Genomic DNA, 19507 nt, shown 5'->3' on the forward strand with positions numbered 1-19507 from the left:
TGGTATTCCACTTGCCAGAAAGGTCTGCACTGCCTGTACCTGCAAACTCTCGTGTCTGCAAGCTTGTGCTGCTGCTCAGGATCTCGGCTAGTTGATTGGAAACTAATGCAGCTTATGGAGGTGAGGTGAGCAGACAGAGACATAAGTGGACTGTTTTCTGGGGGCTTGCTATAATAGACTGAGGCTAAGTGGTGTTAAAAATCCCCTGGAGAGACTTTTGTGAAGCTGATAAGAGACGTTTATTCTTTAATCTGTATAATAGTACTGGCTATTGCAGCACTGTTTGCTCCGTGGATGCAGGTGCAGCTTGTTTAAAGGCACTATTGTTGATCAGTTGTGATGACGGGGAAAAGTAAGCAGAAAAAGTCCCCAGATGCTCCGATGCAACCCCAATCGAGGGTATCAAATTATTTTCCCGCTACCTCGCCCGCACAGGGGAAGCAGGGCAGACTGGTGGAAAACATGGCAGCTGAGAGCTCTCCCGGCCCATCCCAATCACAGATGCATAAACTTGAGGAGATATGGGCATATCTCCGTGAGCTCCCCACTAAAGCAGATTTAGAATCGCAAACCACTACCATCTTGGACTCTACCAGGGCGGAGATTGAGGTGATAAAAGAAGAGATGGGGGAGGTATCCCAAAAAGTTTTGGCAGTGGTGGGCGAAGTGGAGGCTTTGAAGTCTGAAGTTGGCAGTTTAAGGGCCCTTGTAGAAAAACAAAAAGATATGAATACCACCTTTAGGGGCCAGATTGAGGACTTGCAAAATCGTAATAGGCGTAACAATATAAGGGTCCGGGGGCTTCCAGAAAGGATAAAAGCAGAGGAGCTAGCTCCAGCCTTGCAGAGAATCTTTTCCAGATACCTGGACAGTGAGGATATCCAGATATGCATTGATCGGGCCCACAGGATTGGGAAAGGAATGTTGAGAAACGATGGGACCCCCAGGGATGTCATCTGTAAGATTCATTACTTTACAGAAAAAGAGAACATTATGAGATCAGCAAGAGTAAAAGGGCCTCTGGAATATGAAGGAGCCCACATACAATTGTACCAAGACTTAGCCGGCTTCACCCTGGCTCAAAGGAGAGCATTAAAACCGCTTTTGGAGGTTCTTAGAGGGGAAAACATTATGTATAAATGGGGCTTTCCATTTCAATTAACTGCAAGCCAAGGCCAAGTGACAGCAAGCCTGAGACATCCGAAGGACTTGCAGGAATTCTGTAATAAACTAGGCCTGGAGATACCATCCCTTCCAGACTGGGACCCAGAAGTTATATATGCTGGGGGGAATCAGAAATTAAGAGGACCCCAACAACACTGAGCAAATCTAGAATAAGATAACAGGGCTGTGAACTGCAGTAACATATTGGGGGGGGGGGGGGGGGAGAGTGGATTTTTTTTTCTTTTTTTTTTTCTTTTTTTTTTTTCCTTTGTTTTCCCTTTCCTCTATGGGAATATTATATATGAAAGTTAGTCAATGTGTTATTGACCTTTGAAGGAGTGATATATGGTACATGAATGTAGATATTGTAGTATTGTAAAGAGGAAGATGACAATCACTGAGAGATCTTTTGGGGATAGATGGTTTAAAATTCACTTTTATTTATTCTCCTGCGTGATGTCCTTTCCCCCCCTCCCCTGGCTATATGGGGGGGGAGCTGGGGTGGGGGGGGTGGGGGACGCCTTGATAGGGGATTGAAATGTAGACACTGTAAGCACAGTAAAAAGGGAGGATATATTGTTTTGAGAATGGAATAGGTTGTAAGAGGATAATGATCACTGTGAATCTGTGTGGGGGGAGGGACTAACATGAAGAAGGGAAGGATTTTCGCTAGTTATATATCTGCGAGGTGTCTTTTTCCCTCCTCCTTTAAATATAAATAAGAGTGGAATGGGGGGTGGCGGTGGAGGGTAGAGGTTATTCTAAGAGGACACTGACATTTTTACATAGGAATGTAGACACTGTAGTACTCCAAAGAGGGAAACACTTTTTTTTTTCTCTCACTTGTTTTTGAAATGTAGGCTGTCCCTTCCTTTAACTATATAGGAAGAGAGCCAAGGTTTGGAGGTGGAGGGTAAAGGTCATCTCAAAAGAAGATGGATATCACTATATAGGAATGCAGACACTGAATACACTGTTTTAAGAATGGAATTTGATATAAGATGATGATGATGGTGACACTGTATGGGTGGGATGCGGGTGGGGGGGAAAAGGGATTAATGTGTTGAAATTCATTTTACCTGCATATTTATGTGGTGTCCTTTCCCTCCCTCCTCCAACTATATACAGGAGAGGAGGGAGGTGAGGGGGTGGGAGGTAGGGGTCACTCCAGGAAGAGACTGGTGACAGTATAGCACTCTAAAAGGAAGGTAAATTGGTGTATGAAGTAAGAGGATGAGGGTTATTGTGATGTTGCTGAGGTGGGGGGGAGGGATTTTTTTTTCTCTCTCTCTTTTTTTAATTTTTTTCTCCCCTTCCTGTCTCCCCATCTTCCTCCCTCGGGTATATACAGGTGCAGAGGTGGAGAGTAAAAGCTACATGGGGAGGATGAGGGGGAGATCAATATTATTAGCAGAGTTTAACATTTAAGGTGGGAGGAGTGGGATGGGGAGTTACTGGACTAGGGATGGATGCCCCTGCTGGGGCTCCTCCCCCTCGTTCCCTTTACCTTTTTTTTTTTTTTTCCCCTCTTTTGCTCTACTCTCCTCTCTTTTTCTTTCCCCTCTTCCCTGCTTGCGATGGGCTGGGGGTGGGTTGGGGCCTGGGCACCACGTCTCCATGTTGCTTCACGCCTCAGGACATGGTCGATGGTCTCGGAGACCAATTCTCATGTTACATGGATGGGTCATGGGATTGTATGGTCCATAGGAGGCCAAGGTTAGGTGTGGGTAACAAGGAGGACCAAAGGTGTGTAATGAGAATGAATGCCGTGTGTGTGGGGGGTGATTTTTCTTTCCTTCCCTTTCCTTATCACGCCAATGTCTGGGAGACCTGGCCTGGAATATTTCAAGTTTTGGAGTTTGGTTAGACCATGACAAGAATTAAGCTGATGTCTCTCAACACCAGAGGCCTGAATGTGCCTGAAAAGCGGGCATCACTTTTAAGATCCCTTAAAAAGCAAGGTATAGGGATGGCCTGTTTCCAAGAAACCCATTTCTCCCTAAGGGGACCCCCAATCTTTAAAAATAAATTTTTTCCTCATGCTTTTTTTAGTCTTCCCCAACAGTCAAAGGTGAAAGGTACCGCTTTGTTGGTATCTAGGGATATTAGACTGGAAGAGATACAGGAACTAAGAGACGAGGATGGTAGATATATATTGATTAAAGGTTTAATTGAGGGGCGAAGGCTAACGGTGGGTTCAGTTTATTTCCCTAATGAGAGACAGGTTGGATATATGGAGCGATTTCTGTCGAGGCTTGAGGCATTTGCCGAGGGGAGCGTTATAATTGGGGGGGATTTAAATATCAGTCTAGATCCTGATATGGATACTTCAACCGGGAGGTCTTACCTCTCAAAAAAACTCCTGATTAGAGCCAGGGCTGGACTACAACGACAGCAGCTGGTAGATATATGGCGGGTACAACATCCCTTTGAGAAGGGTTTTACATATTTTTCGGGTTTACATCAGTGCTATACAAGAATTGATTATTTTTTGGTGTCTCATAATCTGCTGTCTGAGGAGCCGCAGTCTGGAATTGGGGTTGCCGCAGTGTCTGATCATGCGCCGGTGTTTCTGGAACTGTTCACAGATAACCGGGGCAGACCTCAATTTAACTGGAGACTAAATAAAGCATTACTATCTGATGAGCGGGTGGTATCTGTGATTGGTGCAGAGCTAAAGAACTATTTTAAGGAAAATCAGACGGAAGAAATAACTACGATTACACTCTGGGAGGCACACAAGAGTGTCATAAGGGTTTTTTTCATAAGAGAGGGTGCAAGGAGGAAGAGGGAAAGAACTAAAGCTATCATGGATTCTTGGAACCGGGTGCAGGAGTTAGATAAAAAGCATAAGAAAAATCTGCTGCCTGCAGTATGGCAGGAATTAAGGGGGGAAAGAGAAAAATTAAAATCACTTCTCTTCCAGAAGTCTAAGGAGATGGCAGCAAAATGCAGATGCCTATATTATGAACACGGGAACAAGAGCGGGAGGTTATTGGCTAGGGCACTGAGACAGCAGCAAAGGGAGTTGTATATCCCACAGATTTTAGATGGGACTTCGAGAAGGCGGGTGCGAAGTGAGTCTATCGCGCGCGTCTTCAGAAATTACTACAAATCACTTTATAATATTGAACAGAGTGGGGTAAACTCCAAAGAACAGAAGATAGATAAAATACAACAGTATTTGAGGAGGTCTGGAATGCCGACCCTGGCCGCCGCAGAAGCGGCAGAGCTAGAGGCCCCTTTTTCAAAGGAAGAGCTGCAGAAGGCGGTTTGGCAGTCCCCTCCAAATAAAGCTCCCGGGCCAGACGGGTTTGGTTCCGAATATTATAGGACGTTTTTTGATATATTGGCCCCTCAGATGTTAAGGTTATTTAACCTGATAGGAGGTGGGAGGGAGAGGAGTTGTGCATTTTCACAAGATATGCTTAGATCGAACATAGTGGTCCTACCTAAAGAAGGTAAGGACCCACTGCTCTGCACCAGTTACAGACCTATATCATTGCTCAATGCAGAGATTAAGATTTATGGCAGGATGATTGCAGACCGGCTGGCGCGCCTGGTTGGCGGTATTGTCCACTACGACCAAGTGGGCTTTATGCCCTTGAGAGAAGCAAGGGACAATACAATAAGAGCTCTGGATTTGATTGAGTGGGCCAGGACCCAGTCCCAGTCCACCCTGTTATTATCCACGGATGCGGAGAAGGCATTTGACAGGGTGGACTGGGACTTTATTGATCAGACACTGCGGCATGTGGGGTTGGGAAGATTAATGAGGGAGAGAATTTTAGCACTGTACTCGTCTCCCACTGCAAGCGTAAGAGTGAATGGGGTACCTTCCGAGCTGTTCAGCATTAGTAACGGGACACGACAGGGGTGCCCCTTGTCTCCCTTGATCTTTGCTTTGACCCTGGAGCCCCTGTTGTGTTCAATTAGGGGCAATGAGAATATTAGGGGTTTAACACTCGTTCAATCTAGGCATAAGGTGGCAGCATATGCCGATGACTTGTTATTTTTTTTGACTACCCCACATATATCCTTGCCTAATCTGATGCAGGAGTTTACTAAATATGGGAGCGTTTCTAATTTCAAAATTAATTATAATAAATGCGAGGCTATGTCAGTGGGTCTGGATCAGGACACGATCACGAGGATCGCGCAGAACTTCCCATTTGGGTGGGCCCAGTCTGGCCTATCATACTTGGGAATTAAGCTTGCTCCATCGATTATGGAACTATATCAGCGGAATTTCCCCCCCTTGCTGAATAATATCAGTAAAGACCTTGAAAGATGGGATGTGGGGTCCTTCTCATGGTTAGGTAGAATTAATATCCTGAAAATGGCAGTGATGCCTGGAATATTATATTTATTCCAGGCTGTACTGATCATGCTACCTCCGCACTTTTTCCAACAGGTCAAACGATTATTCATGAGGTTTACCTGGAAAAAGAAACCTCCACGCACTAGACCCACGCTTTTGTATGCAGGTAAGCGAAGGGGGGGACTGGCGGCGCCTAATGCACGCCTGTATCATGCAGCTGCAGTGTTAACTCGGGTGGTAGACTGGTCTAGACACAAGGGTAATAAACAATGGGTGGAGATGGAGCAAGAGCTAGTGGCGTACCCTATTCAGTATACACCCTGGATTGGGAAATGTGCTAAGATAACCCACCCGGCAGGTACCCTGATAAACCAAACCTTGACTTTATTTGGTAAGTATAGGGAGCGGGGGGATATGTCTCCATGGCCAACCCCCATGATACCATTATTGGGGAACCCGGGGTTAATTGGTAGTATTACGAGCGAGGGATTCCCACGTTGGAAAAGCTGTGGGGAACTAAGAGCATTAAACTTGATCGAGGAGGGGAATTGGATTACCCTGCATCAGATTAGGGAAAAGGTGGGTAATCCTGGGTTGGATGAGTGGGGCCTTATTCGTTTTCGTCATTTCTTGGGGGCGGTGGGTAGCAAGAGAGAGCTCTCAAGGAAATTGACTGCATTTGAAGGATTGTGTAGAGGACAGGGGGCGATTAGGGGTACTCTTTCACGTATATATGATATTTTAAACGATGAAGTAGATCCAGCGGGATATATTAGGGCCAAGTGGGAGGGGGACCTGGGTAACACATTTACTGATGAGCAGTGGGGGAAAATCCTGCTGTTTGTTCATAAATCCTCAGTGGCATCCAAAACACAAGAGTCTAACTATAAGTTCTTTACGAGATGGTACTGGACTCCAGACAGGTTAAACAAGGCCTTTCCGAACGCTTCACCCATGTGTTGGAGATGTAATAAAGAGCGAGGTACGATCCTACATGTGTTTTGGGGATGTGAGGGATTGGTAAAATTTTGGACAGATGTGAAATGCTATATACAGAAGATCTTGGGGTTTACGCCCCCAGATGACCCTGCATTCTTCTTGCTGCATGTAAATACGTGGAGCATCAAGAAATATAAAAATTCACTCTTGAGGCACCTCCTGAATGCCCTTAAGATCTTGATAACTAGGAGGTGGAAACAGGTTATCCCTCCATCAATAGGGGATTGGATTAGAGAGATAGACGATATCATGAATATGGAAGATCTTATGCATATGGTGCAGAATAGATCGGATGTCTACTACAGTACATGGGCTAAATGGCTGAGGTTTAGATCCTCTGAGGAGTATGCACGGGCCCGAGATTTATAGGGTCACAGAGTGTTTGAGGGACAAGTGAGATTGATCCATTTGTCGATGGTGGCCCAGGCCTGGGATGTCCCGAGACAGTGGCATGAGGTTTTCCCCCTTTTTGGTGTGTGTGCGTGCGTGTGTGTGTGTGTGTGGTTTCTTTTATTTCATTTTTTAATTTATTTATTTTTTAATTTTTTTTTTTTTAATTTTTTTTTTTATTTTTTTTATTTTTTTGTTTGTTTGTTTTGTTTGCGTGTTTGTATGGATGGTTTGAAAGTTTAGATTGATGGGTTGGGGATCCTGACTCTCTCTTCTTAGTAACCTTGGTAAAAGGGGGAGGGACTCGGGAGACTAGTTCTGGGGGATGGAGTTTAATTTAATAGGTTACGCCTGAATAGTGGTTATGTGGACACGCCCCCTGAAGATGGAGGAATGGAGTATGTGTGGGGAGGGATTTTTTTTTCCTTCATTTCTTAGTATGGTATTTTTGCAAAATGGATTTAGGATGTGTTCGATATTATATTGAGTACATTATTTATTGTATTTGTATATTTGCTTGAAGGAAATGTTTTCTATAAATAAAGATTATTTAAAAAAAAAAAAAACAACAGGAAGAGGCAGAGCCAGAGGCAGGCCACCCGGCACGTCTGTTCGAGGTCGAGGTGGTGTGATTTTGTGCGGCCCTGGACCAAAGTACAGTGTTCAGAAGGCATGCGCCATCAACTCCCAAGATTGCCAGGACGTACTTGACTATTTAACATAGAACACCTCATCTTCCTCAGCTTCCGCACTGAACCGTGACATATCCATGGCTACAATTACTAGGTAATGCCTAATGATGTTTATCCAGGGATTTTATCTGATTGCCATCTGGAGTCGGGAAGGAATTTTTCCCTTTAGGGGCTAATTGGACCATGCCTTGTAAGGGTTTTTTCGCCTTCCTCTGGATCAACAGGGATATGTGAGGGAGCAGGCTGGTGTTGTACTTTGTACTGGTTGAACTCGATGGACGTATGTCTTTTTTCAACCAAAATAACTATGTAACTATATATCTTCCTCCACAGCCACCACTGCTACTACTAGCACCACATCTGGCCCATTTGACACTTCACAGGAGTTACTTGGTGGGGAAACTGATTCACAGCCATTCTTGTTACAAGATGACGGCGCTAAGCATGTTACACCACCACCTCATATGTCTGAGTTAGGTGCCAGTATGGACGTAAGGTGTGAGGATGATGAAGTACCTGTTGTTGGTGCAGTTTTGGAGGTGTCTGATACAAGCAAAGCTTTGGAGGATGATTATGATGATGATACTGCCATGGATGCCACGTGGGATCCTAATAGACAAGATGACCAGGGGGACAGTTCAGAAGGGGAGTCAGAGAGGAGTAGGAGGAGATGAGTTGCTGAAAAAAGCAGGGGGAGATCGTCATCAGAAACAGCTGGTGGCAGTGTCCGGCGGCATGTACCTATGGACAGCCAGCCAACATGCTCTTCAAGGTCAGCTGCTGACGCCACCACCAAAGTGCCATCATTCCAGGGATCAGCGGTGTGGAGGTTTTTTTGTGTGTCTGCCTCAGATGAGAGAAATGCCTTCTGTATTATCTGCGATCAAAGATTGAGTCGTTGAAAGACCAAGACCCGCGTAGGGAAAACTGCCTTACGAAGGCACATGGTGAAAAAGCACAAATGGCAATGGGAAGACCACCTGAGGAAAAGCAGCAATCAAAGGCAAAGCCACCCTCCGCCTCCTCTTCCTCCTTCAGGTGCAGCATCTTCTTCAGCCACTCTATCGCTTGCACCTTCACAGCCACCCTCCTCCACTCCGCCTCTCACCTTGAGCGCTTCCAGCTCCTCTGCCCACAGCAGCAGCCAGGTGTCCATGAAGGAAATCTTTGAGTGGAAGAAGCCAATGTCTGCCAGTCACCCCCTTGTCCGGGATCTGACAGCTGGCTTGGCGGAACTGTTATCTCGCCAGCTGTTACCATACCAGCTGGTGGACTTTGAGGCCTTCCAAAAATTTGTGGCGATTGGGACACTGCAGTAGAAGATACCAGACCGCAATTACTTTTCTCAAAAGGCGATACCCAAACTGTACCATAATGTACAAAGGCTTGTTGTGTCATCTCTGGCACACAGAGTTGGGTCAAGGATCCATCTGACCCTGGTCTGCCAAGCACAGTCAGGGCAGGTACTTACTTAACTTATAGGGCACATTGGGTCAACCTGGTGACCGCTGGCAAGCAGGGAGTATGTGGCTGTGTAGTGGTCCTAGTTGTGACACCTCTGCGGCTTGCAGGCAGGCCTGCTGCCACCTCCTCTCCTTCTCCTCTTACTCCTGCCACATCCTCTCCAACTACACACCCCCAGCTCCCCAGGGCCTATGCTGCATGCCAGGTATGACGGTGTCATGCCATTTTGGACATGTCTTGCCTCAAAGCCCAGAGTCACACTGGAGCAGCTCCCCTGGCTGCTCTGAACAAACATGTGGATCAGTGGCTGACCATGCACCAACTGGAGATCGGTAACATGGTGTGTGACAATGGCAGCAATCTCATTTCAGCTTTGAGTTTGGGAAAGTTGACACATGTACCCTGCATGGCACATGTGGTCAATCTTATAATCCAAAGATTTGTGTGTAAGTACCCAGGCTTACAGGAGGTCCTGAAGCAGTCCAGGAAGGTGTGTGGGCATTTCAAGCGGTCCTACACGGCCCTGGCGCGCTTGGCCAATATTCAGCAGAGAAACAACTTGCAGTGAGGAGCTTTATTTGCGATAGCCCGACTCGCTGGAATTCAATGCTGCTGATGTTTGACCGCCTGTTTGAGTCGTCAAAGAGTATCTGTATTCTGTACAACTGCAGTGAAAGGACATGCTCTGGGGAGCTGTGGATGTTATGGCCGAAGTACTGGACACTCATGCGTAATGCCAGCAGGCTCATGTGTCCGTTTGAGGAAGTGACAAACCTGGTGAGTCTCAGTGAAGGCGCCATCAGTGACTTGATCTCATATGCTTTCTTCCTTTAGCGTGCCATGCGTAGAGTGGTGGATCAAGCTGTAGAGGAGCGTGACCAGGAAAAGGAGGAGGAGCAAGTGTTTTTGAAAAACATCACCTGCGGCATCATCAACACCTGCGGCATCACAGAGGAGGGGGAGGAGGAGGAGTCTGGGGAAGAGGAGTCAGATGAGGAAGGTGGTTTTTTTGAGGAGGAGGCGGAAGAACAACCACAGCAGGCATCGCAGGGGGCTTCTGCTGCTCACTTTTCCCGTGGTATTGTTCGTGGCTGTGGGGAGGAGGAGAACTTACCTGACATCACTGAGGAAGAGCAAGACGAGATGGCTAGTACGGCGGCATTTGACTTTGTGCAGATGGTGTCTTTAATGCTGTCCAGCCTATTGAGGGACCCCTGTATAAAAAAGCTTAAGGGGAATGACCATTACTGGGTGGCAACACTACTAGACCCTCGGTATAAGCACAAAGTGGCAAAGATGTTTCCAAATCACCAGAAGGCAAAAAGGATGCAGCACTTGCAGAACAAGCTGGCAGTTATGCCTTACAGTGCATTTAAGGGTGATGTAACAGCACAATGGAATAAAGGTGCCACTGCCAGTAATCTTCCTCTTCCTCCCATGTAGTGATGCTCGGATGTCTTGATGCACGAATTCGGCAACCACGGGCGTTGTTAAAAAAAAAAACACCTCCGGCGTGATTGGTTCCGTATTATGAAATGCGCCACGTCGCCGATTTTCGGTCGTGAATGAGGCAATTACCGCTGGATCCACGGCCGGATCCGGATTTTCTTTTAACGTTATACAATCCCCCAAATCGCATGGATTATCAAGGTGATAAGGGGCTACAACTTAAACAAAAAAAAATTCCAAAAATATTTTTTGTTTTTGAGAAAATCAACTTTAAAGTGAAATCAACAGTTTACATGGGGCTATTAATTGGTAATAAGTGGTTTTAAACAGGGAAATACACGTTAAGCAATCACAGAGGTAAAGGTGAGTCCCAATGGCACTTGGCGGTCATGGTACCACTGGAGGAGGATGAGTGGCTGACGCCAAAAAGGCCCAGAGAGGTTTTTGTACTTTGTTGGGGTTTTTTTTGCAGCGATTAGCAATGACATAACAGCAGAGTTGTCAGTGGACCTGGGCAGTGTGAACGCAGAGTGTAGTAGCGACTGAGTCAGGAGGTCAAAGTGGCCGGTCAGTGCGGCAGCACAGAAGGACCATGGCATGCAGTGGCTGAATAGAGTACTGGTTAAGGGCACTGCCTTTGACATGGGAGACCAGGGTTCGAATCTTGGCTAGGGTCAGTACCTATTCAGTAAGGAGTTCAAGGCAAGACTCCCTAACACTGCAGGGTGGCCTCCTGAGCGCGTTCCAGTGGCTGCAGCTCTTGAGTGCTTTGAGTCCAACAGGAGAGAAGCACTATATAAATGTTTGGATTGTTATTGGATTGTAACTCACTGGTAGTAGCACAGTGTAATAGTGCTGCCCCAAAAATTAAATGCGTCCGGTGACCCGGGCAGTATGAACGCAGAGTGTAGTAGCGACTGAGTCAGGAGGACAAAGCGGACGGTCAGTTCGGCAGCACAGAAGGACCATGGCAACTCACTGGTAGTACCACAGCCGAAAAATGAACCAAGGTAGGCAGGTAGTAGCTTTCTTTAGAAAGGCAGGCATGGTTAAGACATTGCCCCCTGTGTCTGACAATAGGGGCTAGGAACTCACCTTCCACCCAAGCCTGGTTGATTTTTAGGAAGGTGAGTTTGTCCACAGAGGCGTGGGAGAGCCGAGAGCGCTTCTCGGTGACCATGCCACCGGCCGCACTGAGGCATCTCTCGGAGAGGACACTGGAAGGGGGGCAGGACAGGAGTTCCAGGGCGTACTGTGCAAGCTCCCTCCAGATGTCCAGTCTCTTGACCTAGTACTCCAAGGGGTTCACGGGGCTGTCGATGTCATTGAGCCCGCTGAATGACCCCATGTAGTCAGCCACCATGCTGGTTAGTCACTGCTGGTGCTGGATGGAGGTGGATGCTGTGGCTGGCACCTCTGCTGTTGGCTGCTGCACTGCATACAGGCTCTTTCTTAGGCACTTCAGATCTCCGGGGCGCCAGTGGCTGCTGCTAGTGGTAGTTGTTGTGCTGCTGGTGGCGATGTCAGGCACCTGTTGCTGGGTTGGCAGAGCAGTTACAGTGGGGGTGGAAGGCTGGGGGAATGCTTCCAGTAGTCTGCGCACAAGGGCCCCCTGCAACTCTCTTGTGCGTTGCTCGGTGGTGGATGGTGTCATGAACTCTCCCAGCTTCCCCTTAAGATGTGGGTCCAGCATCAAGGTGATCCAGATGTCCTCCCATGAACGCATCTATATCACCCGGGGGTCCCTGCGAAGGCAGCGCAACATGTGCACACCCATGGGAAACAAGTGGGCCTTGGCAACAAGATCTTCATCATCCTCATAGTCCCATATCACATGCCTGTCCTCTTCCTGTGTCGTGCTCTATATGTGAAGTCGCACTCTCTGGCCAGCCATCCAACCTGGAATGGCAGGTGTGCTGGAAGTAAAATCCCGGACACCACAGGATCCAATAGTACAGTATTGGGACGGAGAAATCCGCACCACCTTCATAAATATATCTTCATTTATTGGTATAAAAATACATACTTTTCGGAATATAAGACGCTCCGGCATATAAGACGCACCTAGATTTAGAGGGCAAAAATCAGGAAAAAAAAATAAACTAAACCTAGGTGCGTCTATGGTGCAGGGGCTTCTTATGGACCTCTAACTCCCCCAAAACTGTCTTTATCCAAGCTACACTGCCCATCTATACTAACACCTGCTACACTACACTTCACTTTACCCCTGCTGCCCCCATCAACTACACATTACTTCACTAACCCCCTACTACAACTACACTACACTACACTACACTACACTACACTACAGTATACTACACTTCCCTCACTAACATCTGCAGCCACCCAAACTACACTACACTTCACTAAGTAACCCCTTCAGCCAACCCAAACAACACTACACTACACCCCTGCTGCATCTCACCTGATCCTGTCGCCGCGATCCTCCCCTCCTCCATCTGCCTGTCATCACCCGAGAGTCGCAGCAGCCGTCATCTGAGGGTCCCATTAGGTGTCATCAGAGGGTCCAGCAATCCCATCCAGTATCCCCGCTCTTTAAGTGTCCAGGTTGCCGGATCCTCTTCGCTGCAGTCATGCTTGTATGCAGCCCCGGGGTGATCACGCGGTGATTACGCGCTGCCGGGGCCGCCTTCCTCCATAGTTATAGCGTCCTCTTCTTAGATACAGTGCCCCGTTCTGCGTGACGAGCGGTGCACGTGCGCCTGACGTCATGCGTGACCCCGGCGCACATGCGCCGCTCGTCACACAGAAGGGGGCACTGTATCTAAGAAGAGGACGCCGTAACTATGGAGGAAGGCGGCCCCGGCAGCGCGTAATCACCGCGAGCCTGCATACAAGCATGACTGCAGTGAAGAGGAGCCGGCGACTTGGACACTTAAAGAGCGGGGATCAGTCGGGGATACTGGATGGGATTGCTGGACCCTCTGATGACGGCTGCTGCGACATTGGATGACGGTGGACAGACGAAGGAGGCTAGGATCGCGGCGGCAGGATCCGGTAAGTATGTTATGGGCCGAAAATACCGTACCTTTGGAATATAAGACGCACCCACTTTTTCCCCCCCAGTTTTGGGGAAGAAAAAGTGCGTCTTATATTCCGAAAAATACGGTACATATAAAAGAACTGTGAGGCAAAACAGTCCACTGCTTCGGGCTTCCTGCCCATCTTCAAGTTGCCCAGTTCTAAATGACATACACACACATCCATGCACGCATATATACATAGAATGCCCAATCAGACAAGGTATACAAATGAGAGGACCGAATGGAGAACTGACCATTTACATATAAAGACCAAACCCACATAACAGCCAAACTTGCTGATTGGTCCTAAGTGTCCTTCAAATTCAGACAGAATGCTGACATATTAATACCGATCCAAACATCACATTAGGTCTAAATGCAAATAATTAAGCAATCCCCAGTATTAGTTTATGATGGAAGGCAGGAACGGGTACTAAACATACATGTACTTACATCGGGGCCAAGAAACTCGATCCCCAACAGCGGAGCGTAATGGGAGAAAGGCTGCCACCCAATCAGCACACCCAAGGGCGGATACCATATTCTAACTTCCAGCCCGCCGACCTATCACAGCACCACCGACAAAATAATACAATGGCGTCATAACTAACGTCGGTATATTCTACAGAAGGCCCCGACCAATGGGGAACACCACACAGGGCGGAACTAAGCTGGACCACGTGAGGTGCAAGGCGTCATAGCAACCAGATGCCACCGCCTCCGTGATAAACATAGAGGGACGCCGACCAATGAAAAAACGCAGCAAGGAGCAGCGTCATAGTAACCAGACGCCACCGCCTCTAAACACCGCCGACCAATAAAAAACGCCACAGGGGGCGGAAATAAGCATTGAAAAATATTGCCGACCAATCAGAGACGCCGCAAAGGGCATAACTAAACATCATGAGGCACCCGGTGCCATAGCAACCAGACACCAGCGCTTCTCAATGCTAAAGTAAAATTGGTCCCTAGACGCCATAGACTGCATATGCACATATAAAGCATTCTGATGATCAAGTGCTGATGTCCCCCTTAGAGTCAGCAATAAATAAAAGCGATTAAAAAAACAAAAGAAAAATGTTTAAAAAACGTCATATAGGGCAAGGGAGGAATAGGACCAAAAAATCTATATTAAATGAAGAAACAATACTATATAAAAAAGGAACACCCATCTTATGGAGGCACCGCTGGGGGCAGCATAACCCCAATATAGTAGAATAGCTTCACTGAAAACAATAATATACATATCAATATACATATACTCACCCATTCATGCCTCCCCTCAAGTTCAAATTAACCCACTCCTATGAACAAATATAAAAAAATCCAATAAATAATGATAACATATATGATGAAAAAGCTATCTATATACAGAATGAGCAGAATAGATTGCCAATCAAGTTCAAGATCATAATCTTTATTGAGGCCCGTGTTAATGGTGTCCAATTCTCTAATCCACTTAGATTCTATTTTAGATAGTTTGGAGTGCCTATTGCCTCCCTTATTGTCCAATTTGACACCATCTATAACACAGACTCTCAATTGGCTTACATTATGACCACATCGGGTAAAGTGTTCAGAAACCGCTTGATCCATATTTTTCTTACGAATAGCAGATTTATGTGACGCTAGTCTGTCCTTCAACCTTTGTGTAGTCTGCCCTACATAGCACTTGCCACAAGGGCATTTAAGTAGGTAAATAACCCAACTAGAATCACAAGTATATCTATAATGGATGTTATATCGCCTGTCACTAGTGGGATGGAAAAAATGGTCACCCCTAATGACTTGCAAATATGGCAATTTAAACAAGGAAAGGTACCACATTATCTAGGTCTAGTAGTCCTCTTACGAATGTCAGAATGGACCAATTTAGTGTGTAATGAGGGAGCTCGTTTGTAACAAAACATAGGGGGATGCTGGAATTCACTAATATGAGGGAGTGAATCACCTAATATATTCCAGTGTCGTTTAAAACAGCGTTCCACCTGTTTGCTTATAGTACTATATGTGGAGATTAAAGAGACTATCTTCCTTCCTCCTAGGACCCCTCCTCGCTCCATTTTTCTTTCCAAGTTGTTCATTAAGTAAATTTACTGGATAGCCTCTCTGTCTAAACCGACAGACCATTTCAGATAGTCTCTCGTCCTGCTTGTCATTGCCATTCACTATCCTATCTATACATTGGAACTGTCCCCCAGGAATATTGTGTACTATATATTGGGGATGGAAACTTCTATAATGAAGTATGGCATTCCTATCTGTTTCTTTACGGTATAAGTTGGTGACTAATTTGCCACCCTCCTTAATAACAAGAGTATCAAGATAAGAGATACACAACTGATCACTATTAATGGTCAATCTGATCTCAGGGTATCTGCAGTGCAGAGAATCGACAAATTCCACCAGGGCTGAGCGCCGCCCCTCCCATAGGCAAAAAACGTCATCTATATAGCAAAACCAACATCTCGCATACCTCTGAAACAAAGATGACGTATATACAAATAAGAAGTTTTAAATCAGGATGATACCATTGATTGGCTAACTATAAATGAATAAAAATAAGCAAGCTTTCGGCCTTGCATCCTTCGTCTGGCTTATATCCTGTTAGTATGCAAACTGGTGGTACGGACAGCTTTATACGTGCAACATCAAAAGGGAAAACAGATATTTTTTTCAAGCATAAATACATGTCATTACGATGCCTTAATTCAAACAGACCATCTAAATGGGGGTTAAAGGTTGTTGGCTAAGATAAGATCCTTGTTTACTACCTGCTCACAGACCTGGACTCAGGATTGACCCAGAGGTATCGTAAATTCTTAGTTCACAAGTTCAGCTGGAATAGCTGAGAAAATTCAAATATCATCAGTCTCATACCAATATAAGAAATTGTTGTCCTTATTCAAACCGTTCTGCACAGATTTGAACCAATTTATAAATTTTGTTTCTGCTATTAATCGATTATTTGACGTTTTGAAGCCACCCTTCAGGGCAGTGACACGAAGATCATCCATGCTGTGTCCGTTGGACCGAAAGTGTGTAGCAACTGGGAGTCCAGATTTGGTATCATTAATAGTGTGCCTGTGTCCATTCATACGTTTGCGCAGAGTTTGTCCAGTTTCTCCCACGTACATAATACGTACTCCTGTTGTGAACCTGTTATCGTTATCCTGTCAGTGGAGTAAATGTGTCTGCAGGTCCCACATATTTTTTGTCGGCAGGGTGATGTTCCGTTTTGTTGAGGCCTATTCAAAGAACTCCTGACAATCATCTGTTTCAGATTGTGTGGTTGCCGATATGACAAGAGGGGAGGTTTAGGGAATATCTTCCTCAGTCTGTGATCCTTGTGTAAAATGGGATGAAGTTCCTTAGCAATCCTACTTTAGATTTCCAGGTGTGGATTGTAGAAGACAACCAAAGGGACACGTTCCTCTTTCTGGTTTTGCTTACATTTCAGAAGTTCAGTCCTGGGTATGTTGCTGGCTTTCCTGATTTGGGCCTCAGCCATAGGAGGACTGTAACCTTGTTTAATGAAAGTGTTCTTAAGGCGATTCAGGTGCTAATGCGAACTAATCCGGTTGTACCTTATTGCTTGGCTGTAAATTATAGAGTTCTTAATGTGCTTGGGATGAAAACTGTCATATCTTAGGTATGTGGGACGGTCTGTAGGTTTGCGATACACAGAGGTTTGTATGTTGTTAGTCCTGATGTATATGGTGATGTCCAGAAAGTTCATCTCTGTGTGAGAGTAGGTAAGTTTCAATTTGATTGTAGGATGGAAGGCATTGAAGTTCCTGTGGAACTGGAGAAGATCATCCTCACTTGCGGACCAGATGATTAAAATATCATCAATGAAGCGGAAGTAGGCCATGGGTTTTATGCCACATGCATTGAGGTATTGCTCTTCGATTTTGGCCATGAAGAGATTTGCATACTGTGGTGCGAATCGCGAACCCATTGCCACGCCCATCTGCTGTAAATAGAGGTCCTGTCCAAAAGTGAAATAATTATGAGTGAGAATGAATTTGATCAGTTCAGCAATAGGCTTTACAGGTATGCCCTGACCCTGAAGATATTTACGGCAGGCCGCAATACCATCATCATGGGGAATGTTCCTGTACAGGGACTCCACGTCCATCGTGGCCAGTATGGTTCCCTCAGGTACTGGGCCGATGGCTGTCAGTTTGTTCAGGAGGTGGGTGGTATCCTGTATGTAGCTGGGTCTTTTACAGACAAGAGGTTTCAAGATGTTTTCCAGCCACCCTGAGATGTTCTCTGTAAGAGTTCCGCTCCCTGAGATTATGGGCCTGCCTGGGTTTCCCTCTTTGTGGATCTTGGGAAGCATGTAAAAGCAGGCTGTTCTAGGCTCTTCAGGGATAAGGGTTATTACATGTAGTCTGATGTTTGCAGGCAATCTGTTAACCATCCTATTGAGTGCCATCCTGTAGCCTTTTGTGGGGTCCCCCTGTAATTTGGCATAGTGAGCGGAGTTGGATAATTGTCTTTGTGCCTCCTGGATGTAGTCACTGGTGTTCATTATGACTATGGAACCACCTTTATCCGCTGGTTTAATAATAATGTCCTTATTCTCCTTAAGGGATCTGATGGCCTGTCGCTCCTGTGGTGTTACGTTCTGGGCCAGTGTCTTTCTTTTACTCAGGATCCTGTCAGAGATTCTGCGTCTGAATTTGTTGATGTATTTATCCAGGGCCGGGTCTTCCCCTTCTTTGGGGGTCCATCTTTTTTTCTTCTTTTTAGATCTTGTGCGTTTTGGTCTATTATCCATTGTATCACAGGCTTCCTTATCATGGTAGTGTTCCTTGAGCCGCAGCTTTCTGAAAAATTCCTCCATATCTCCACAGAGTGCAATCCTGTCTATGGGTCTCGCAGGGCAGAATGACAGGCCTTTGGAGAGTACTGACATTTCAGCTTCAGTAACCTGATAAGAGGAAAGATTCATTACACCTGTGGGTTGCTCTTTTTCTGCTGCTTGTGCATCCAGGCGTCCACTCTTAATTCTAAGTCTCTGAAGTTTTTTCTTTTTGTTGTTAATTAGGAATCTCTGTAGTTTCCTATAGAAGTTCTGTAGTTTATCCCATGCTCCAGTCGGGTCATCATTCAGAGACAGTTTCAGGCTCTGCATCTCATCCTTTGTAATCCTCTTACGGTTATAGCAGACTCTTATAAGGTAATTCCGTATTCTCTCCGAGCTCCTCCTGCAGATTTCTTCTGCAAACCCGCTATTGTATGTATGCAGGGTGGGATTCTGTATCCTTAGTCCTTGAGGTATAAGTTTTTCCTTTTTGCATGTAGTCAAGAAAAAGATGTTGCTGTCCAGTTGTGCAAGTTTCTTCAGGTCTTTACAAATGCCTCCTCGTAAAGCCCCATAAAGAGGTTAGCATACACGGGAGCCACGCTCGACCCCATTGCCGTTCCCCTGCACTGCAGATAAAAAAGGCCATCAAACAGAAAATAATTCTCCCTTAAAATGATATTCAATAGAGAGTAAAAAAGATTGGTTGTCGGTCATCATAGTCAGAGGACGTGAAGAGGAAATGTTCCACAGCCTCCACACCCCCATCATGAGGGATGGAGGTGTAGAGGCTCTCCACATCTAAGGTAACCAATAAACACTGCTCATCTATATCATCAAATCTATGTATCTCGTTCAAAAAAGCACTCATGTCCTTGATGTAAGAAGGCAAACTAACCACAAATGGTTGTAAAACACGATCCAAGAACTGAGCTAAAGGGGAAAAAATAGAATTAGTCGCAGCAACAATAGATCGACCTGGGGGAGAAGAGAAATGTTTATGTATTTTGGGGAGAGTGTACAGTACTGGGGTAGATGGATGTCGATTAATCAAAAATTTAAAAAGATCGTCACTAATAAGGCTTTTATTCATTGCCTCATTCACCATAGTTTCGATCTTACCAAAAATCGACAAAATAGGATTACCATCTAATTTCCTGTACACTGC

The 19507-nt window shown here is 45.9% G+C and overlaps 1 protein-coding gene across 5 annotated transcripts in view; it reads right to left on the reverse strand.

The window, feature by feature from the left end:
* CAMK1G (calcium/calmodulin dependent protein kinase IG) overlaps positions 1 to 19507 on the reverse strand; it is a 2474997-nt gene that overhangs the window by 2321511 nt on the left and 133979 nt on the right. The window contains exon 2 of one of the 5 annotated variants that reach the window (XM_068269765.1): positions 14790 to 14827. The exons of the other annotated variants lie outside the window; for them this stretch is intronic. Within the exon in view, the coding sequence (XP_068125866.1) occupies positions 14790 to 14797 (8 nt within the window). The 5' untranslated portion in view covers positions 14798 to 14827. The remainder of the gene's footprint in view (positions 1 to 14789; positions 14828 to 19507) is intronic. 5 annotated transcript variants of the gene reach the window in all.

This window comes from Hyperolius riggenbachi, chromosome 2, assembly GCF_040937935.1.
Source record: "Hyperolius riggenbachi isolate aHypRig1 chromosome 2, aHypRig1.pri, whole genome shotgun sequence".
Taxonomy (NCBI): domain Eukaryota; kingdom Metazoa; phylum Chordata; class Amphibia; order Anura; family Hyperoliidae; genus Hyperolius; species Hyperolius riggenbachi.